The 18,984-nt window shown below is 43.2% G+C and overlaps 1 protein-coding gene across 4 annotated transcripts in view; it reads right to left on the bottom strand.

Annotated features, from left to right (window-relative positions):
• LOC307198911 (kinesin-like protein KIF16B) overlaps positions 1–18,984 on the bottom strand; it is a 280,798-nt gene that overhangs the window by 209,276 nt on the left and 52,538 nt on the right. For all 4 annotated transcript variants that reach the window (XM_079946236.1, XM_079946235.1, XM_079946238.1 and 1 more), the window contains 2 exons: positions 9,149–9,214; positions 6,231–6,290 (listed from right to left, as the gene is read on the bottom strand). In XM_079946236.1, the coding sequence (XP_079802362.1) occupies positions 6,231–6,290; positions 9,149–9,214 (126 nt within the window). The remainder of the gene's footprint in view (positions 1–6,230; positions 6,291–9,148; positions 9,215–18,984) is intronic.

The raw sequence follows: 18,984 nt of genomic DNA on the forward strand, positions 1-18,984 counted from the left end.
ACTTCTACTTGCAGAAATCGCTCACTTTTCCAGGACCAGCCTCTCCAGTGACAGCCTCTGCCTGTGGGCAGCCTGCTTCCTCACTCCAGCCGCCCGCCCCATGCCAAACCACAGTCGGATACCCCGTGCAGAGCCATGAAAACACAAAAGCAAGTCAAGCACTAGAGTAATCAAAGGATGTGTTTTCAGTAAGGAAGAGACCTTATTCATTAAAAACTGAGCAGAATAACCAATGCTGGGGGATTCAACAGAGCGCGGTCTCGGGGCTCCGAGCACCACACGGCAGCCAGGCTCTAGACAGACCCTGCACAGAGCGGCGGTCCCTTCTGCTGCACCACCTGTCAGACGCCGGAGAGCTGCCCCCTGAGGTCCACATGCGCTGTGATTTATCCTGCAGTGCAGAGTTCAAGGAGTTATTTGCAAGTCAGGTAACATATCTCTGAGGGTTTCATTTTAATCATTTAGAAAACGCTAGAACAGAGAAACTAAAACATGTCCAGAGTGGACAAACGAAAAAGGTGCATACAGGGTGGGGTGGGGTGAGAGAAAGTGAGAGTGAGAGGACAAAGAATCGGGGGACTCCTCATGACTTGAAACAATTCATCAGCAATAAGACATACGGGATCTATAAAAAGTCAGGCCAAAAGGGACATTAAGGGGTATTAAGTAGCCACTTTATAAACCACTTCAAACACTAAGCAGTCAGCGCCACATTGAAGCCGTGGGAAAGGAGAGCCGACACAAAGGCTTCGGGAATGCGCGGACCCCAGGCCTAGTAGAAGCCGGACTTATCACAACATTAAGTTCCAAGACCCCAAAGTTATCACAGCTTAAGACAAATTCAGCAGGATGAAAAACACATTGGGGTAGCAGTCTAAGACACTAGAAAGACAGACCAAAAAGAAGAGTACCGTTAACACAGGTTCTGAGCAGCTGGCAGTGCCAGGCAGGAGATGGGGTGCAGACTCCGGTATCAGACAGAAATACCAGGCATTTACATCCCGGGGGCTTTAAGACAGGAAACTGGTTACTCGGCTAAAGGAAGAGCTGGGAAGCCAGCGGGGATGGTGAGGTCATCCGCAAACTGATAAGGAAACCAGCATCACCCCTGGGTAGGAGGGACAGGGGAGAAGGTGTTTCTGGAAGCCAGGGCTGCATCACCAGGCAGCACCACACCAGGGATGGGCCGTGTGGATTCTGCAGGAAAACGGTGCAGACAAGGTCTGGTTTCTCCCTCCAACCCTCACACAGTGAGTCCCACTCAGGAAAGGGCAGTCCACCCCGTCAGCTCTCCACCAGACAGGGCAGAGAAGAAGGGGAAAAACGGAAATGAGGGCAAAGGAGCCCAAGACGGCCCCACCTTTCCTTCCTCAGCTTTTCAGGTCCTGCACTCAAACCATAAGGTGCAGACCCATCACCTGGGCATCTTATTAAAATACAGATTCTGACTTAGGAAGTCTGCAGTGGGGCCTGAGAACCTGCAATTCTAACCAGCTCACAGGTGATGCTGACGCTGCTGGTGCGGAACCACACACTGAGCAGCAAAGGTCTAACTGACCCAAATGAAAGACTGGACTATAATCAAAAGGAATGCAGCCACATTCCTTCCAAGAATGAAAAATACACAGTCATATACGAGCCTTTCAAACAGGAGTGAGACAAACAGGACGGAATGTACAGGCAGGAGCATCACCAGGGCAAGACCACTGCCTGCACAACACCCCGTGTTACTTTTCCCACCGTCTCATCAGGTTTGCGCAGTTCAAGGTTGTTATGGGCTGAAACGTGTTCCCCTAAAGTTCATATGTTGAAGCCCTAAGCCCCAGTATCTCAGGATGTGACTACATTTGGAGATACAGCCTTTAAAGATGTAGTTATGTTAAAAAGAAGCCATTAGGCTGAGCCCTAATCCAATCTGACCAATGTCCTTATAAGAAGAGGAGATTAGGACACAGAGGGCGACCAGGGCTACAGGCACACAGAGAAAAGGCCACGTGAGGGCCCAGAGAGCAGGCAGCATCCACTAGCCAAGGAGAGAGGGAGGCTTCAGGACAAAGCAACCCTACCGACACCTTGATCTTTGACTTCTAGCCTCCAGGACTGTGAGCAAATAAATGTCTGCTGTTTAAGCCACCCAGTCTGTGATGTTTTGTTTTGACAGCACTAGCAAACTAATATAAAGGTTTTGGGTTTTTTTCTTGTTACTACTTTAATCCAGTAAGTTTTCACCGTATGCCTGCTCTGTGAGAAGCGGAGTTCTAGGAGCTGGTTCACAGAATGATCAAGAGACAGTCCCTGCCCAGATTCTGCTCCTGCTTAGAGGGAGAAACTAAGACCACCAAATTCCGATTATGATGAATGCTGTGACAAAGGCAGAACGAAATGCCTTTACAAAAGCCAGAGGAAAACAAAATCATTTTATCCGGTAAGTGGGAGAGAAGAGTGACCAGAGAGAGCTTCATGGTGGAATCGTAGAGAGGGGAGCATCTCAAATGAGGGAGCAACATAGGCAAAGGCCAAGAGACCCCCAGAAACCCAACACCCAGTGCGCACAGGGACCAGTGAGACACCTGGCCGGGAGGGACGGGGGCCCGGGAGCACGGGGCGGACAGAGCTGTGATGGGACACGCGGAGCCAAGAAGGAGCTCAGTGCCCCTGGGGGCCAGGCAAGGGAGTCTGAACTTTAATTTATAGAAATGGAGATTAATGAAAATGAGGAAGGTAGATTAAGGGGCAAGAGAGTGCATACACAGCGCAGGCTGTAGACGATAATAGAGCCCACATTACCTACCTGCCTAAGAAAGGTCTCCTCAAGATGAACACACTTTCCACTGTCATTAGCTACTTATATCGTAACACCGAGCAATTTGTCACCTCTTGTGACCTGGGTATAACGAACAGGTTGCCATCCGCCTGACTTCCAAGCTGGGGACAAGGATGTGTGACACTGTGGGTAAGTGTCACAACCCACCAGTGACTCAGAAAGAGCCCTGAAGCCTGAGACAGAGCTGGCAGATCAAAGCCCGAGGCACGCGCGTTATCACCACGGCGCCACCAGCCCGGCTGCAAACAGCCGGCAACCCTTTTTTTTTTTCTTTTTTGGCGGTACGTGGGCCTCTCACTGTTGTGGCCTCTCCCGTTGTGGAGCACAGGCTCCGGACGCGCAGGCTCAGCGGCCATGGCTCACGGGCCCAGCCGCTCCGCGGCATGTGGGATATTCCCGGACCAGGGCACGAACCCGCGTCCTCTGCATCGGCAGGCGGACTCCCAACCACTGTGCCACCAGGGAAGCCCCCAGACGGCACCTCTTGTCCAAGCGCCTTTCACCCCTTCTCCACCCCACTCAACACGCCTAGGCCTTCACTCATCCCCAGCAAGGAAAGCCACAGACCAGATCACAAACAAGGGAACAAAGTCACTCCTTGGTTTCTGAGCCTCTAACAGCTCGGGCAAGAAAAAGCAACAAGGCAGGCTCTCACTGTGCCAACAGGCACCGAAGTATCCCTGTATCTCCCTTCTGTCCCCTGGACGGTCTCACTCTCAGTCTTCCCCCCAGAGGTCTCTCCTTGGATGTTCAGGATTTGGGGCTTGGAAGGGATGATATAGTTGCAGAGTAAACGACCAAGCCCTGATGATGAAGATAATCCTGGGAATTTACTGCTTCACTGAGCCTGTCTCTACAGCATGGGCAAATGCAGTAGAGGAGCAAGTTCCCAGAATTTAAAGATCTGTATTTTAACAGGGGCCTGTGTCGATTAAACCACTGATCTCAAAGCAGGATTATACACTTACACCCTTGCCGCGGCCCTTTCACGGGTGAAATACACTTCTTCCCCTGTGACTTTCTGTTCAGCCCAGTGACTTGCTTTGGCCATGATACAAGCAGAAGCTTGAAATGTGCTTGCAAGACCAGGCCCACCTGCTTCTACCTGGGCCGTGACCATAGGTCATGTTCTGGACAACCACCCAGTCCCACAGAAGGAGAGACAGACCTGGAAGCCGCCCATAGCCGGGATCCAAGCCCAGCCAGCCCAGCCCAGCCGACCCCCAGCCAACGTGCACGTGAGCGAGGGAAAATAAATGTTGTCCGAAGCCGCTGGGTTGGAGTGGGTTCTATGCAGCTTTACTGGAACAAGAGCTGATGAAGGAGAAGTCAGACAGCAAAAATACGGGAATCACACAAACCACACAGATACAAACTCATCGAGAAACAATCCCTTTCCCCATCGATTTCCAAAGAATGTTTTCAAAAACATTTGAGTAGCTCTCTTCTTCCCCTCAGGCCTCAGGCACTGTCTTCCAATAGGAGATGAAGACAGCTCTTAAAATGCCAAATGTGAGCAGAAAACAAGTCCAGATTTAAAACACAGACCCCAGCAGAGAAATCTACAAAGGGCTTGCCAGCTCAAACGAAGGGAAAAATCTGAAATATCATTAGCCTTTCCCATAACCTTTAACACCTAGCACATAACACCTCTCTATTCTCATCTCAGACGTTATACAAAATAAAAATAGTAAGATTTATGAAAAACAGAATTGGAATTGAAGGAGGATTTCGTTTCCAGGCCCGGAATAACATTATGAGCAAAAGTTCAGGGGTTCACCATGGTGACTCAGTGTGGATAGCTCTGCAAGGCTGTTGTAAAACCCCTACCGCGGTGACGAGGCGAGACCAGGCAGATGGGCTGCGATCTGCATTCACTGCGGCATTGCCTTCTGTGCTAAAAGGCACTATGTATACTAATGGCTTTTCAAACAGCTAGCTACTAGATTTCTCCTTTCCTTACGTGCAGCAGATTTCAGTCCTCCCTTTCTGGCAAATTTGCTGAGGAAAGTATACGTGGTGCCTTGAACGGTCCAACGGCTGGGCTACGTAAGTCTGGGGCTGCAGCACTACTTCTCCGAGTTGATGCAACATAAACGATGAAAACAGTCACATCTTTGCTGGTGCTTATTCCCCACCTGACTCTTCAGAATTGCAACTGAAGTCTTTGCTCAGTTTCCTGCACGAAAACCTCTCAAAACAACAAACGCTGAGAAAGTACCTCAAAATAACACAACATTATCATCATCATCAGGAGGAAAGAAAAGTCTGGACGCAGAAGCCTCACTTACTGCAGGGCTTTCTGCAACTGGAAAGAATATCTCCAGGACCAGTCATGACCCATGGCCACCGAGGACTGCAGCTCAACCCCGCTCATGAGAAGTAAGCTTTTTAGCCCCCAGGGCAGGCCAGCTTGCTAAATGGTACAAGGAAACTATACATAATGTAATGCTGACCCCACTCTCAGAGAGTGACTCAATGGCTACTCCAGGTCTTCAAAAGTTTCCCCTGTGAAACGGTCACCAGGTGCCCCCTCTTCACGTGAACGGCGTCCAAGTCAGGCTTCTGCCAAGACACATACCTAAACCTCATCTATCCAGCCTCGCCCATATTCAAGGGAGATTCCGTCCTCTGGGAAAGTTTTACCTCAACAGACCTCAAAAGCAAACCCAGGATTCACCAATCACCTCTGAATCGTCTTCTCTCATGTGTAAGGACAGACAGACGCTATCAAAGCATAAAATTCCAGTCTGAACCTCAAACCTAACATGGCTGACCCTCCACGGATGACACGAGTTTCCTACGACCTCAGCAAAAAATGGGACCACAAAGAAACGTGTATTTTGAAGCACAGAGTATGAAACTCGGAGGCCATTACTGACATCTTTTCACCATGAATCTTGCCAAGAATGCAGACCATCACTGCCTAGCCTTTGAGACATACAGAGAAAAATTCCAATAGGAAATTACTAGTTGAGAAATTTCTGAAGTCTAGCCATGCTATGCACACATATTCCACAATACTGCCATGAGAAGTATTTTTTTTATTTAACATATTGCTTTTATACTGGGTTTAACAAAAGCAGAAAGGCAAAGTGGGTGCCCTTGAATATTAAATGGAATTTAATAATGTGCTGACTCAAAAATGGAAAAACTCCACAAGTGAGAGCAAATATCTTAAGTATCAGCATCACCCCTAAACACACAGCTTTTAATGACTAATAGCTCGCTTTCCCATCTCTTCAAAATCAAACCAGAGTCCCAGCCTCCCAAAAGTCACTAATCAATTCCACCGATCTTACCTTAAAGCAAAGCACACAGTCGCCATTTTTGAGGGAGACAGAAAAGAAGTTTTACCTACTTAAGCCAGCACAGTAAGATCACGACACTTTTTTATAGTCCTTACTTTCAAAATATTTTGGGTTTCATTCCACTTATTTGTCCATTCCTTGGTCAATTCTTGAACCTAAAAGAAAAAACATACATATGTGATTGCTCCACAAAAAAAATGACTTGGATTTTCTTCTAGAAAGTTTCCAAACTCTTATAGATTATGGAAGAATGTACAATACTTTTTTATAATTAGGTAGCAATGCCTCAAAGAACCATCACCAAATATAAATCACACAAGCTGATCTTACCCTACAACCTACATCATGGCAAAGGAAAGAATAGAAAAAAATGTGTCAAGTTGCCTAGAGTTTTATAGCAGTCTTTTTCCAGGTGTACTTCAATAAAAGCTGCTTCCTTGGATGTTAACCAAAATTACAAGTTCAAAGATGACAACGCCCCATTACATGGGTTAATTTTTCCTGATTATACTTTAGGTCCTAAGAAATAGTGACTTACTTTACTTTCCAATTAGATGTGATGATTAAATCACCTTGGAAACTGCAGTTTTCTTTTAGGAGATAATCTGCTTTTGTAGCTAATTAATAGGGTTTATAAATCTCAGTCTATCTTTAAAAAAAAAAAAGGCGGCTCTTTAACTGACTCTTAGTAAAAGCAAAAACTTTTTGATAAAAATCAGCTTCTTTCCAGTCTGCGGTAACTTAGGGGAGAAAATATGCCCCATTGTCGAACACAGCACAGTTGGAAATTGCTTCTCAAAGTTAATGAAAATATTCTGCTAGTTCCATACAACTTTTTAAATGACCTTAGTGAGTGATTCATTAAGAAGTAAAGTGATACCTGATTGAGAGGTAGGAAAAAAATGGAAAATTCTGTAAAATGAATACACTTAGGGCTAAAAGAAAGTGACCTCTGAGGGGCATAGAGGGGGACACACCCTCCCAAGGCCTTTTCCCTCCTGTCCTTCATCATTCCTGCCTCCTACCCATCCAACAGCAGATACCAACCCAGTTCACCTGAGTGGTCTTCCCACCAGTAAGTTACCCAATTTAACCAGGTCAAAGTGAAGGCACAGAATACACTGGATTATACTCTCACTGCTAAGAGGAAGATACTCCCCACAGGCCATTAAGTAATATAAATGGAAAGGGCGTGGGTCAGCAACCTCCACGAAAGACCACGTTCGTTACTGACAAGAAATAGAGGAACTGGAGTGATGGTTTACCCAGAGCAAAACCAGAACACCTCTCACCCACCTGAATTCATTCAATGGGCATTCATTTTACCCCTCAATTTACCTCAAACAACTACAGGAGTTCTACGTTACCACTGTTTTCAATAAAATATCTTAACTGGTTACTAATGTCAAACCTATCATGTTCTTGGAACAAACAAAAGAAACAGAACTGAGCCTCTCTAACTCTGATTTTTGCTCGTTTGTACTGGTTAGGCAAGGAGGCCTTCCTTTCATCACTTGAGTGATGCCAGCCCCACAGCCTCTAAGCAAGAAAAGTCACCGGGCTTTTTGTTTTGGAAAAGCTTTCAGAGAGGGAATATTCTTACGCCTTCCCTCCCTACAGAAGGGGAAAAGACTGGGGTGATGAATTTACTAATTTATAATAATCAGTTGACAGATACTCTTTGGCACTTTATCTGAGAAACACAAAGCATTTAACAATAAACGCTTCGGCATTTCAACAGATAAATTCTCCCTGAAGAAACGCAAGCCAATTAATCCTTTTCCAATTCAATCAAATAATCTAGCTTTCAACAAATCGTTAAGTATGCCTTGGGTTTCTTTCACTACTGAACTTAAACCAAATAATCTTCATTTATAAAATTAATTTAAAACTGCAAAGTCTGATACCACCTCTAACAACGTGACCAGTTGATAAGATTTATAGCCAAGCAGATGGCAAACAATTTTAAAAGGTCGGCAAAGACTAGATGAAAATTTAGAAAATGTTATGAACAAGAGGGGCAGTCATTTCTGTCCCAGCAGGTATAATGCATTCAAATTAAAATGTTTATTGGTTTCTATTAACTTGCTAGGTATTTCTGAAAACCATTAGTAAGAAACAATTTAAGACTATACAGACATTTCAAAGCCCTCAAAATGAGAATCTGAAGTACTAAAATACAAAATGTCAAGAGAAAAATAGGGATTAAGAAACTAATGTTTTCACTAATGCTATTATCAGCAAATTAATCAGCATAATTATCCAGGGAAGTGTCAACAAGTTCCTAACTACAACGCAATTTATATCTTCAATACTGTGTATTCTTGAAAGAGCTCTACCAACAGAATCCAATTTTCTTTCTCATTCTGTTTCAACCATTCAGCACAGTGAACAAAATCCACTCCAAAAATGTTATTAATGCTGTTTCTCCTTTTACAGAGGGTTATTTTTCTTTAAACAAAAAATAGTATAGAAGTAGATCAGCCATGAAACTAGTTTTCAGAAAGCACCAGCACACAAACAGTGGCTTCGGCCCAGAACACCCACCCCCCACCCCCCGCCTCAAATCCCACCTCGCTTAAGATCAACTAAGCATCTACTCGGAGTATTCAGTGATTCCCCAAGTGCTGCACTTCCCTCTGGAAAGTAAAAGGATGACAAAAAGCTCCACGCTGGTCGTGGTAAGGCTATGGAGACCACCACTGTGAACACAGCCTCCCTCTCCCGAAGGCCGGGGCTGCCTCACTGCCGTGTGAGACAGCCCACATGTGAATCTCAGTTGCTGTTAACCATCGTGTGCCAGAAAAATCCCATTTATTAAGTCACAGAGAACATGAAATGCACAGGTAGTCAACTGCTGTGCTTCTTTAAAAATGGGGTGAGGGCGGGCGGAGTGTTAAGTGTCATATAGAAATAAAATGAGTCTCAAACAGCAAGTACTAAAAAGTATGCACTTAAAATACTGAAAGCTATGATTTTTCTCAAAAACATAACCAGTCAAGGTATCACTTACTCTGGCTTCATTCTGCTGAAGTTTCTCCTCCATGCTTAAGGCTGTGGGAGAGTCCAAGAGGGCAATCTACAACGTAAACCAAAAAAGACAGCAGCAATTAGTGAACACCAGTAATCTAGAGGAAGGACCCAGCCATGATATTGTGAATTATCAGAATTGCCAAATAAACTATCAAACAGAGGTAAGAAGTATTGTCCCACAGCCCCCCAAAAAGTGTCATTCATCACTAAATCTTTAACCCATGGGTTGGGTTTCATTTCTCATAATATTCAAAACCACAGCACCCTGGTAAAACTACATTTGCAACACAAATCAGCAAAGAGAAGGAAAAAGAAAAACATGTAACATACTGACATTTTATCAAAATCAAACACAGTCTAAATCCCTAGATCCTGAAGGATTCGTCTGTTTTGAATGTATACAAAGTACACATCCAAAAAGAAAGCATAAGTCTTGCTCAACCACAGGCTTCTGAGATCCATCCACACTGACACGTGCAAATGAAAACTCCTTTCTCATCACTGCTGGATCACATCCTGCGTACAGTATGGCTGTACCACAACCTGTGTGTCCATTTCCCTATCCGTGCTGCAAAGATATAAAGACTGACATGAGAATGATAAACATCAAATTCAGGTTTGCCCTGGGGGGACAACGCAGGCAGAGACGGGAGAGTCAAACACAACCAGGCGGGGCGCACGGGGGCTCCAACTGCATTTGTAACTCATAACCTGTGAGGCAGGGACACGGGGCTCCCGACAATGTCACAAGAAAAAAAGGAAGGGGGTCTCCCTCCCTCCCCACCCCATAGGCAACCTCTCTTGGCCAATTTGCTATGTAAATGTGCAGTTATTCTGGGCATATGCAAGCATGTTTGTGTTTTTCTAAACATCAACAGCATGAACACTATTCTGAACATTGCCTTTTTCACTTCACAGACTATCTTGGGGAAAATTCAGTACGAGTAAGTCCACTGCATTCTTTCTAACAATTCCAATTCCACTGTAGAATACTCCATTGTGTGGCTATGGTACAATTTATGTCCGTACTTTCCTTTAATGGACATGCAGTTTTTTCTCATCTTCTGCTTTACCAGCGAAGCTACAGTGACCATCTTACACCTGTTGCCTACAGTATGTGTGGCTGTGTATCAAGAGAGCAAAATCCTAGAAGGGCATGTGTGAGTCATCTATATGTAGGATTTTGGTTTTAATTGCCAAGGTGTCCTTCGCAGAGGCTGTCACATTTTTTTTATTATTATTTACTTTTCAATTTCTATTCAAACAAATATAATCCATGAGGTGGTCATCTTAGGCTCAGTTAAACATTCAGACTCACAAGACACGGTAGGCCATGCTTGGCATCTGTCTGCTGGGCAGAAAGCAGAGCTGCGGCAGGAAGGGCAGGGTCCCAGCCGAGCCCAGGAGCTACTGCCTCTGACCCTCCTGAGGGGTCCAGATTCAAACGGGCACATGGTACCCACCTTGGCTGAGAAGCCCAGGCCCCACAGGAGGCAGCGTCTCTTGTAACAACACCAGAGGCACAACCTCCAGGACCCACCAGGGACAAACCCAGTAACAAGAGTCAGCACCCACGGGGAAACCCCGAGCTGCGGTTTCTCACAGGGGTTTACATACAGTTCATCCTCATGCAGCTGCAATTCACCTGTTAGGGGTCACTGTTATCATTAGGGATGCTGTCTGGTGATGGAGCTGGCATCCCACTTTTACCTGGTTTACAGAGAAGGAGGCCAGCTAGTTAACCCTTAGTAAAGGAAAGTCATCCTGAGTGAAGGAAAAGAGCTGCGTTAACTCATCACCACAACGCATCCCTGCCCCTCTGCACCTCGAGGGTCATCTTGTACACAGATGGTACTCAATAAATGTTTTCCACTGAAGAAGTACCGGTGGCAGGTGTTATTATGACTGCATCGCTTATTAGATGGTTGACAATTTTCAAAACAATTAGTAACCCCTTTATAACATGGCTAATTGTACAGACACCGCTGTTAGGGTTTTTTGTCTATAATCAGAGCCGAAACATTCTGACCATTATCCTCAACTTGGGAGACAATCACTGACTAAATGTACGCATACAGACTACTATTTTGGGGCACATGCAAAGAAAGACCTACCTAAGTCCTTTTAAAAGACATCTTTAGTAACACTAAACCATTTGCAATTAAATTATTCCTTGCAAGGTGTCTGTTTAGAAGACAAATGTTCAGGATTAAATAATACTCAGATTAAGTTCCTGTGTTAAACCAAGAGGAAAACTACATCAGAACTTCAGCAACATCAACGCCACCAACAGGCAGCCACCTCATGTCTCCCACCTGTGCCCACACACTGGGCGATCAAGTGTTTTATCTCTTCCCAGCTGATGGGTGGAAAGGACATCTCCTTGAGGTTATAATGTCCATGCAGTAAAAGACAGAGCTTGATGACGTTCTCTGTATCTACATGCATGTATATACTCATTGCTTCAGATCTGCACTGACCGTATTGCAAAAGACAGTAAGCACATGTTCACATGTTTAGAAGCCATTTCGAACTCTCTTTTCTATGAACTATGCTCACATTCTTTGTTCACTTTTCTGTCAGGTTGTGATCTTTCTTTTTTTTTTAAATAGAAGCTCTTTTCATAATAAGGAAAGTAGCCTTTTGTTGCATGAGCCGGCAATCTTTTCTCCTGGTTTGTACTGATTAGAGCAAATTTCCATGATGTCATGTAAATGTGCTACGTCCTCACTTATTTTTGTCCCGGTGAGCACTCACGGAATGAGACAGAGAAGTTAACGTTCCCCGTGGCGAGTGTGTAGTCTCTGTCTCCTGCCATTTCCTACAGTCGTGTTGTGTTTTTTTTCTTTTATGAAAGCTGACTTCCTATTTGATTTTAATTATGAACTGCACTCTCTGTCATGATAAAGTGCTTTTTCTAAGGCTCACATCATGCTGTTTCTGCACTGCTCTCTTTCCCCTTGAATTACCTGGTAGGCCTTTGCCCATTCTCACACACACCATATCACCTGGTTTTACTGTGACCCTCTCTGAGATGTATCTATCTTCAAAGTTTACACGTAACGACACTTCTATTATCCTGCTATTATTTATAGTTTATCTGCGACTCCGGCTACACAATGAGAAATCCATCATCCTTCCACCTCCTCTTACTCGCTGTGGTCTTTGTTTCCTGGACTGTTCTTGCTTATTTCATTTCTATATTGTTTAATTTTCTTGTTATCTTCAGGTACATTCAAGAGGGAAGAGTTAACATTTTCTCTCTGCCAAATTCAAAGCAGCAGTCTGCTTTGAAATACAACAAAAGAGGACATGTGAAAAGACAAGATATCCAAATGCTCGACTTCATGAATCATCTGAAGAGTGCAAACCAGTCATTCTGTGATACCATGAAGCTCCAACAGAGTGGCTACGATGAAAAATAGACAATACCAAGTACTGGCAAGGACCTGCAGCAACTAGAACCGGCATCTTCATATACTAATATAAGTTGGTATAACAACTTTTAAACATGATTTGGCAGTATCTACTAAAACCGAACATAATGTACCCCTTCTGACATACCAAATCCACTCTGAGGTATAAGCCTAACAGAAATGCATCTGGACATTCTTGAAAAGACAGGCAGAAGAAAGTCCAAAGCAGCACTAATAGCCCCAAAAAGCCCATCAAAAATGGAACAGATGAGTTGGGACATACTTGTATGATGGAATACAACACAGCAATGATCATAAATAGATCTACAACTCCATGTACCAACGTGGATGAATCACACAAACGGTCTCAGATGTAACTTGTTCACTATTATTCTCTGCACGGCACACTCCCACCGGCCCATGCAAGGCCCTTCAATTTGTCATTGTTCTCACTTTCCCTTTTGTCCCCCCCAACATCCTGCAACCCTGCTGCCTGTACCCTGTCACCTCCCCAGCCCTCATCATGGGCCAGCACCCTAGTACATCTGCAACCCTTGGGTTTCCTATGCCTATGTGGTTTTCTTTTTGGTTTTTTGGGGTTTTTTAAATACACCAAAAATATTTTTATTCAAAATTTTTTATACTCAGCAGCTCAAATTTTTTTATATTCAACAGAAACAGAGATGGCAAATTCTATGAGGCTTCATATTCAACTAAATTCCAACTCATTAAAATTGGTTTTCTTTTACTTTAAAAAAAATTATCATACAGTAAAATTGACTTTTTGGTATACGATGCAATGAATTTTAACACAGGTCTAGATTCACGCAGCCACCACTACAATCAGAACCCAAAACAATTCTCCCAGTCCGGAAACCTCCCTCCGTGCTCTTTTTGCTGTCACAACCTCTTCTCACCCCTAACTTCTGAAAACTCCTGATCCGTCCACTATCCCTAAGCTTTATGAGAACGTCACATAAATGGATCTTCTGACACTGGCTTCTTTTTCTCAGCATAATGCCTTTGAGATTCATCCAAGTTACTGGTGTATCAAGAGCAGTCCTTTCATTTTTATCGCTGACTTATTCCATGGTATGGATACACCACATTCACCGCTGGAGGGCCACGTGGATTGTTTCCAGTGTGTGACATTTCTGTGTGAACTGAAAATTTCACTTTTCTAGTGTAAACACCCAAGAGAGGGACTGATGGGTCATATGGTGAGTGGATATTTACTTGGTAAGAAACTACCAAACTGTTCTCCAGAGCGGCTGCGCCGCTTCACACTCCCAGCAGCAATGTATATTTGCTCTCCAGCCCCATCGGCACTTTGCCAAGTGGGAGTGCTTTTTTAATTTTAGCCATTCTCATAGGTGTGTAATGGTGTTTCATTGTGGTTTTAATTTGCATTTCCTTAATGACTAGCAGTGATGAACATCTTTTTTTGCACTTTCTTTTTTTGAATTTTATTTATTTTTTTATACAGCAGGTTCTTACTAGTTATCCATTTTATACATATTAGTGTACGTATGTCAATCCCAATCTCCCAATTCATCACAGCACCACCACCACCCCCCAACCGCTTTCCCCACTTGGTGTCCATACGTTTCTTCTCTACATCTGTGCCTCAATTTCTGCCCCGCAGAAATTCATCTGTACCATTTTTCTAGGTTCCACATGTATGTGTTAATATACGATATTTGTTTTTCGCTTTCTGACTTACTTCACTCTGTGTGACAGCCTCTAGATCCATCCATGTCTCTACAAATGAAGCAATTTCGTTCCGTTTTATGGCTGAGTAATATTCCATTGTATATATGTACCACATCTTCTTTATCCATTCATCTGTCAATGGGCATTTAGGTTACTTCCATGAACTGGCTATTGTAAATAGTGCTGCAATGAACACTGGGGTGCATGTGTCTTTTGGAATTATGGTTTTCCCTGGGTATATGCCCAGTAGTGAGATTGCTGGGTCATATGGTAATTCTATTTTTAGTTTTTTAAGGAACCTCCATACTGCTCTCCATAGTGGCTGTATCAATTTACATTCCCACCAACAGTGCAAGAGGGTTCCCTTTTCTCCACACCCTCTCCAGCATTTGTTGTTTGTAGATTTTCTGATGATGCCCATTCTAACCGGTATGAGGTGATACCTCACTGTAGTTTTGATTTGCACTTCTCTAATAATCAGCGATGTTGAGCAGCTTTTCATGTGCTTCTTGGCCATCTGTATGTCTTCTTTGGAAAAATGTCTGTTTAGGTCTTCTGCCCATTTATGGATTGGGTTGTTTGTTTTTTTAATTTGAGCTGCATGAGCTGTTTATCTATTTTGGAGATTAATCCTTTGTCCGTTGATTCCTTTGCAAATATTTTCTCCCATTCTGAGGGTTGTCTTTTCATCCTGTTTGTAGTTTCCTTTGCTTTGCAAAAGCTTTTAAGTTTCATTAGGTCCCATTTGTTTACTTTTGTTTTTATTTCCATTTCTCTAGAAGATGGATCAAAAAAGATCTTGCTGGGCTTCCCTGGTGGTGCAGTGGTTGAGAGTCTGCCTGCCGATGCAGGGGACACGGGTTTGTGCCCCGGTCTGGGAAGATCCCACATGCCGTGGAGTGGCTGGGCCCGTGAGCCATGGCCGCTGAGCCTGCGCGTCTGGAGCTCCGCAACGGGAAAGGCCACAACAGTGAGAGGCCCGCGTACCGCAAAAAAAAAAAAAAAGAAAAGAAAAAGATCTTGCTGTGATTTATGTCAGAGTGTTCTTCCTATGTTTACCACTAAGAGTTTTATACTGTCTGGTCTTACATTTAGGTCTTTAATCCATTTTGAGTGTATTTTCGTGTATGGTTTTAGGGAATGTTCTAATTTCATTCTTTTACATGTAGCTATCCAGTTTTCCCAGCGCCACTTACTCAAGAGACCGTCTTTTCTCCATTGTATATCCTTGCCTCCTTTGTCATAGATTAGTTGACCACAGGTGTGTGGGTTTATCTCTGGGCTTTCTATACTATTCCACTGATTTATATCTGTTTTTGTGCCAGTACCATATTGCCTTCATTACTGTAGCTTTGTAGTATAGTCTGAAGTTAGGGAGTCTGATTCCTCCGCCTCCACTTTTTTTCCCTCAAGACTGCTTTGGCTATTCGAAGTCTTTTGTGTCTCCATACAAATTTTAAGATTCTTTATTCTAGTTCTGTAAAAAATGCCATTGGTAATTTGGTAGGGACTGCATTGAATCTATAGATTGCTTTGGGTAATATTGTCACTTTCACAATATTGATTCTTCCGATCCAAGAACATAGTATATGTCTCCATCTGTCGGTATCACCTTTAATTTCTTTCGTCAGTGTCTTATAGTTTTCTGCATACAGGTCATTTGTCTCCCTAGGTAGGTTTACTCCGAGGTATTTTATTCTTTTTGTTGCAGTGGTAAACGGGAGTGTTTCCTAATTTCTCTTTCAGATTTTTCATCATTAGTGTATAGGAATGCAACAGATTTCTGTGCATTAATTTTGTATCCTGCAACTTTACCGAATTCATTGATTAGCTCTAGTAGTTTTCTGGTGGCATCTTTAGGATTCTCTATGTATAGTATCATGTCATCTGCAAACAGTGACAGTTTTACCTCTTCTTTTCCAATTTGTATTCCTTTTATTTCTTTTTCTTCTCTGATTGCCATGGCTAGGACTTCCAAAACTATGTGGAATAATAGTGGTGAAAGTGGACATCCTTGTCTTGTTCCTGATCTTAGAGGAAATGCTTTCAGTTTTTCACCACTGAGAATGATGTTTGCTCTGGGTTTGTCGTATATGGCCTTTATTATGTTGAGATAGGTTCCCTCTATGCCCACTTTCTGGAGAGTTTTTATCATAAATGGGTGTTAAATTTTGTCAAAGCTTTTTCTGCATCTATTGAGATGATCATATGGTTTTCATTCTTCAATTTGTTAATATGGTTTATCACATTGACTGATTTGCGTATATTGAAGAATCCTTGCATCCCTGGGATAAATCCCACTTGATCATGGTGTATGATCCTTTTAATGTGTTGTTGGAATCTGCTAGTATTTTGTTGAGGATTTTTGCATCTATATTCATCAGTGACACTGGTCTGTAATTTTCTTTTTTTGTAGTGTCTTTGTCTGGTTTTGGTATCAGGGTGATGGTGGCCTCATAGAATGAGTTTGGGAGTGTTCCTTCCTCTACAATTTTTTGGAAGAGTTTGAGAAGGATGGTGTTAGCTCTTCTCTAAATGTTTGATAGAATTCACCTGTGAAGCCATCTGGTCCTGGACTTTTGTTTGTTGGAAGATTCTTAATCACAGTTGCAATTTCATTACTTGTGATTGGTCTGTTCATATTTTCTGTTTCTTCCTGGTTCAGTCTTGGAAGGTTATACCTTTCTAAGAATTTGTCCATTTCTTCCAGGTTGTCCATTTTATTGGTATAGAGTTGCTTGTAGTCTCTTGGGATGCTTTGTATTTCTGCAGTGTCTGTTGTAACTTCTCCTTTTTCATTTCTAATTTTATTGATTTGAGTCTTCTCCAGGAGGGCTTACGCCAAGGAGTACTTCCCAGAATTTCTGCTGCCCGTGTCCTTGTCCTCACCATGAGACACAGCCACACCCCACCTCTGCAGGAGACCCTCCAACACTAGCAGGTAAGTCTGGTTTAGTCTCTTATGGGGTCACTGCTCCTTCCCCTGGGTCCCGATGCACATACTACTTTGTGTGTACCCTCCAAGAGTGGAGTCTCTGTTTCCCCCAGTCCTGTTGAAGTCCTGCAATCAAATCGCAGTTACCTTCAAAGTCTGATTCTCTAGAAATTCCTCCTCCCGTTGCAGGACCCCCAGCTTGGGAAGCCTGACGTGGGGCTCAGAACCTTCACTCCAGTGGGTGGACTTCTGTGGTATAAGTGTTCTCCAGTCTGTGAGTCACCCACCCAGCAGCTATGGGACTTGATTTTATTGTGATTGTGCCTCTCGTACCATTTCATTGTGGCTTCTCCTTTGTCTTTGGATGTGGGGTATCTGTTTTGGTGAGTTCCAGTGTCTTCCTGTCGATGATTGTTCAGCAGTTAGTTGTGATTCCGGTGCTCTAGCAAGAGGGAGTGAGAGAACGTCCTCTACTCTGCCATCTTGAACCAATCTCCCTGCCTATGTTTTTAAATTCCATAAATTTGACCTTATGTAAAAGTGAGAGCTAGAGTATATACGACATGATTACATTTATATAAAGAACAAAAATAGGCAAAACTGAAAACCAACCTCTGCCTTAAGAAGTCAGGATAGAGGTTACCCTTGAGGGGAAGGGCAGGCAGTACTGGGAAAGGAACATGAAGAGGAGTTTCTAGGGTGCTGGTAATGTTCTGTTTCTTGATGGAATGCAGGTTAGATGGGTAAATGCAGCTTGTGAATATTCACTGATACGTATACTTATAATATGTATAATTCTTCCACATGTATGTATATATACATATATGTGTGAATATAAACCACTACATATATATCTGTATGTCTCTAATCTATGTAGTAGGAGAAGCAAATACGTGTCAGAATCTTTTGCCGTACTTAAATTGTGCTTTGAAACTCTGATACACATAGCATTCTGCATAGGCAAATAAAATTATTAAAAGTAGGAGCTTTTATTTGCCTGTACTTAAACAAATAACCCCGAAACAGAACTCTGATATGAGTAGCATTTTCAGTGAATCATGGCAGCATCTGCAATAGGATATTGTGGGAATAGAGCAATATCACTAGAAAAATTTACACTTAAGGACACCTGCTGGACTTTCCTGGTGGCACAGTGGTTAAGAATCCACCTGCCAATGCAGGGGACACGAGTTCGAGCACTGGTCCGGGAAGATCCCACATGCCGCGGTGCAACTAAGCCCATGCTCCACAACTACTGAGCCTGCGCTCTAGAGCCCACACGCCTAGAAGCCCGTGCTCTGCAATAAGAGAAGTCACCGCAATAAGAAGCCCACGCACCGCAACAAAGAGTAGCCCCCACTCACCACAACTAGAGAAAGCCCATGCGCAGCAACAACGACCCAATGCAGCCAATAAATAAATAAATAAGAAACTTGTGAATGTTATCTTTATTAAAAAAAAGAACACTTGCTTATTTTATTGAGCATCACAAATTTAATTAATTTTGGATAAGCCTGTATTGTCTCACAACAATTTTTAGCTTCAGAGTGTGATAAATTATTTTAAATTGGACTCTTGTTTTTATTATAATGTATTAAATTTATCAAAGAATTTTATCTTCAGTTTATCCTAAAACAGACAACTATCTTTTCCATCCTCACCCCCAAAACTACAGTAACAAAAATAATCCTTTAATGACTGTGGTGGTCTTTGGCTATGAAAGAAACAAGACAACAAAAGATCACAAAGTAT

Source organism: Stenella coeruleoalba (assembly GCF_951394435.1).
Source record: "Stenella coeruleoalba genome assembly, chromosome: 15".
Taxonomy (NCBI): Eukaryota; Metazoa; Chordata; class Mammalia; order Artiodactyla; family Delphinidae; genus Stenella; species Stenella coeruleoalba.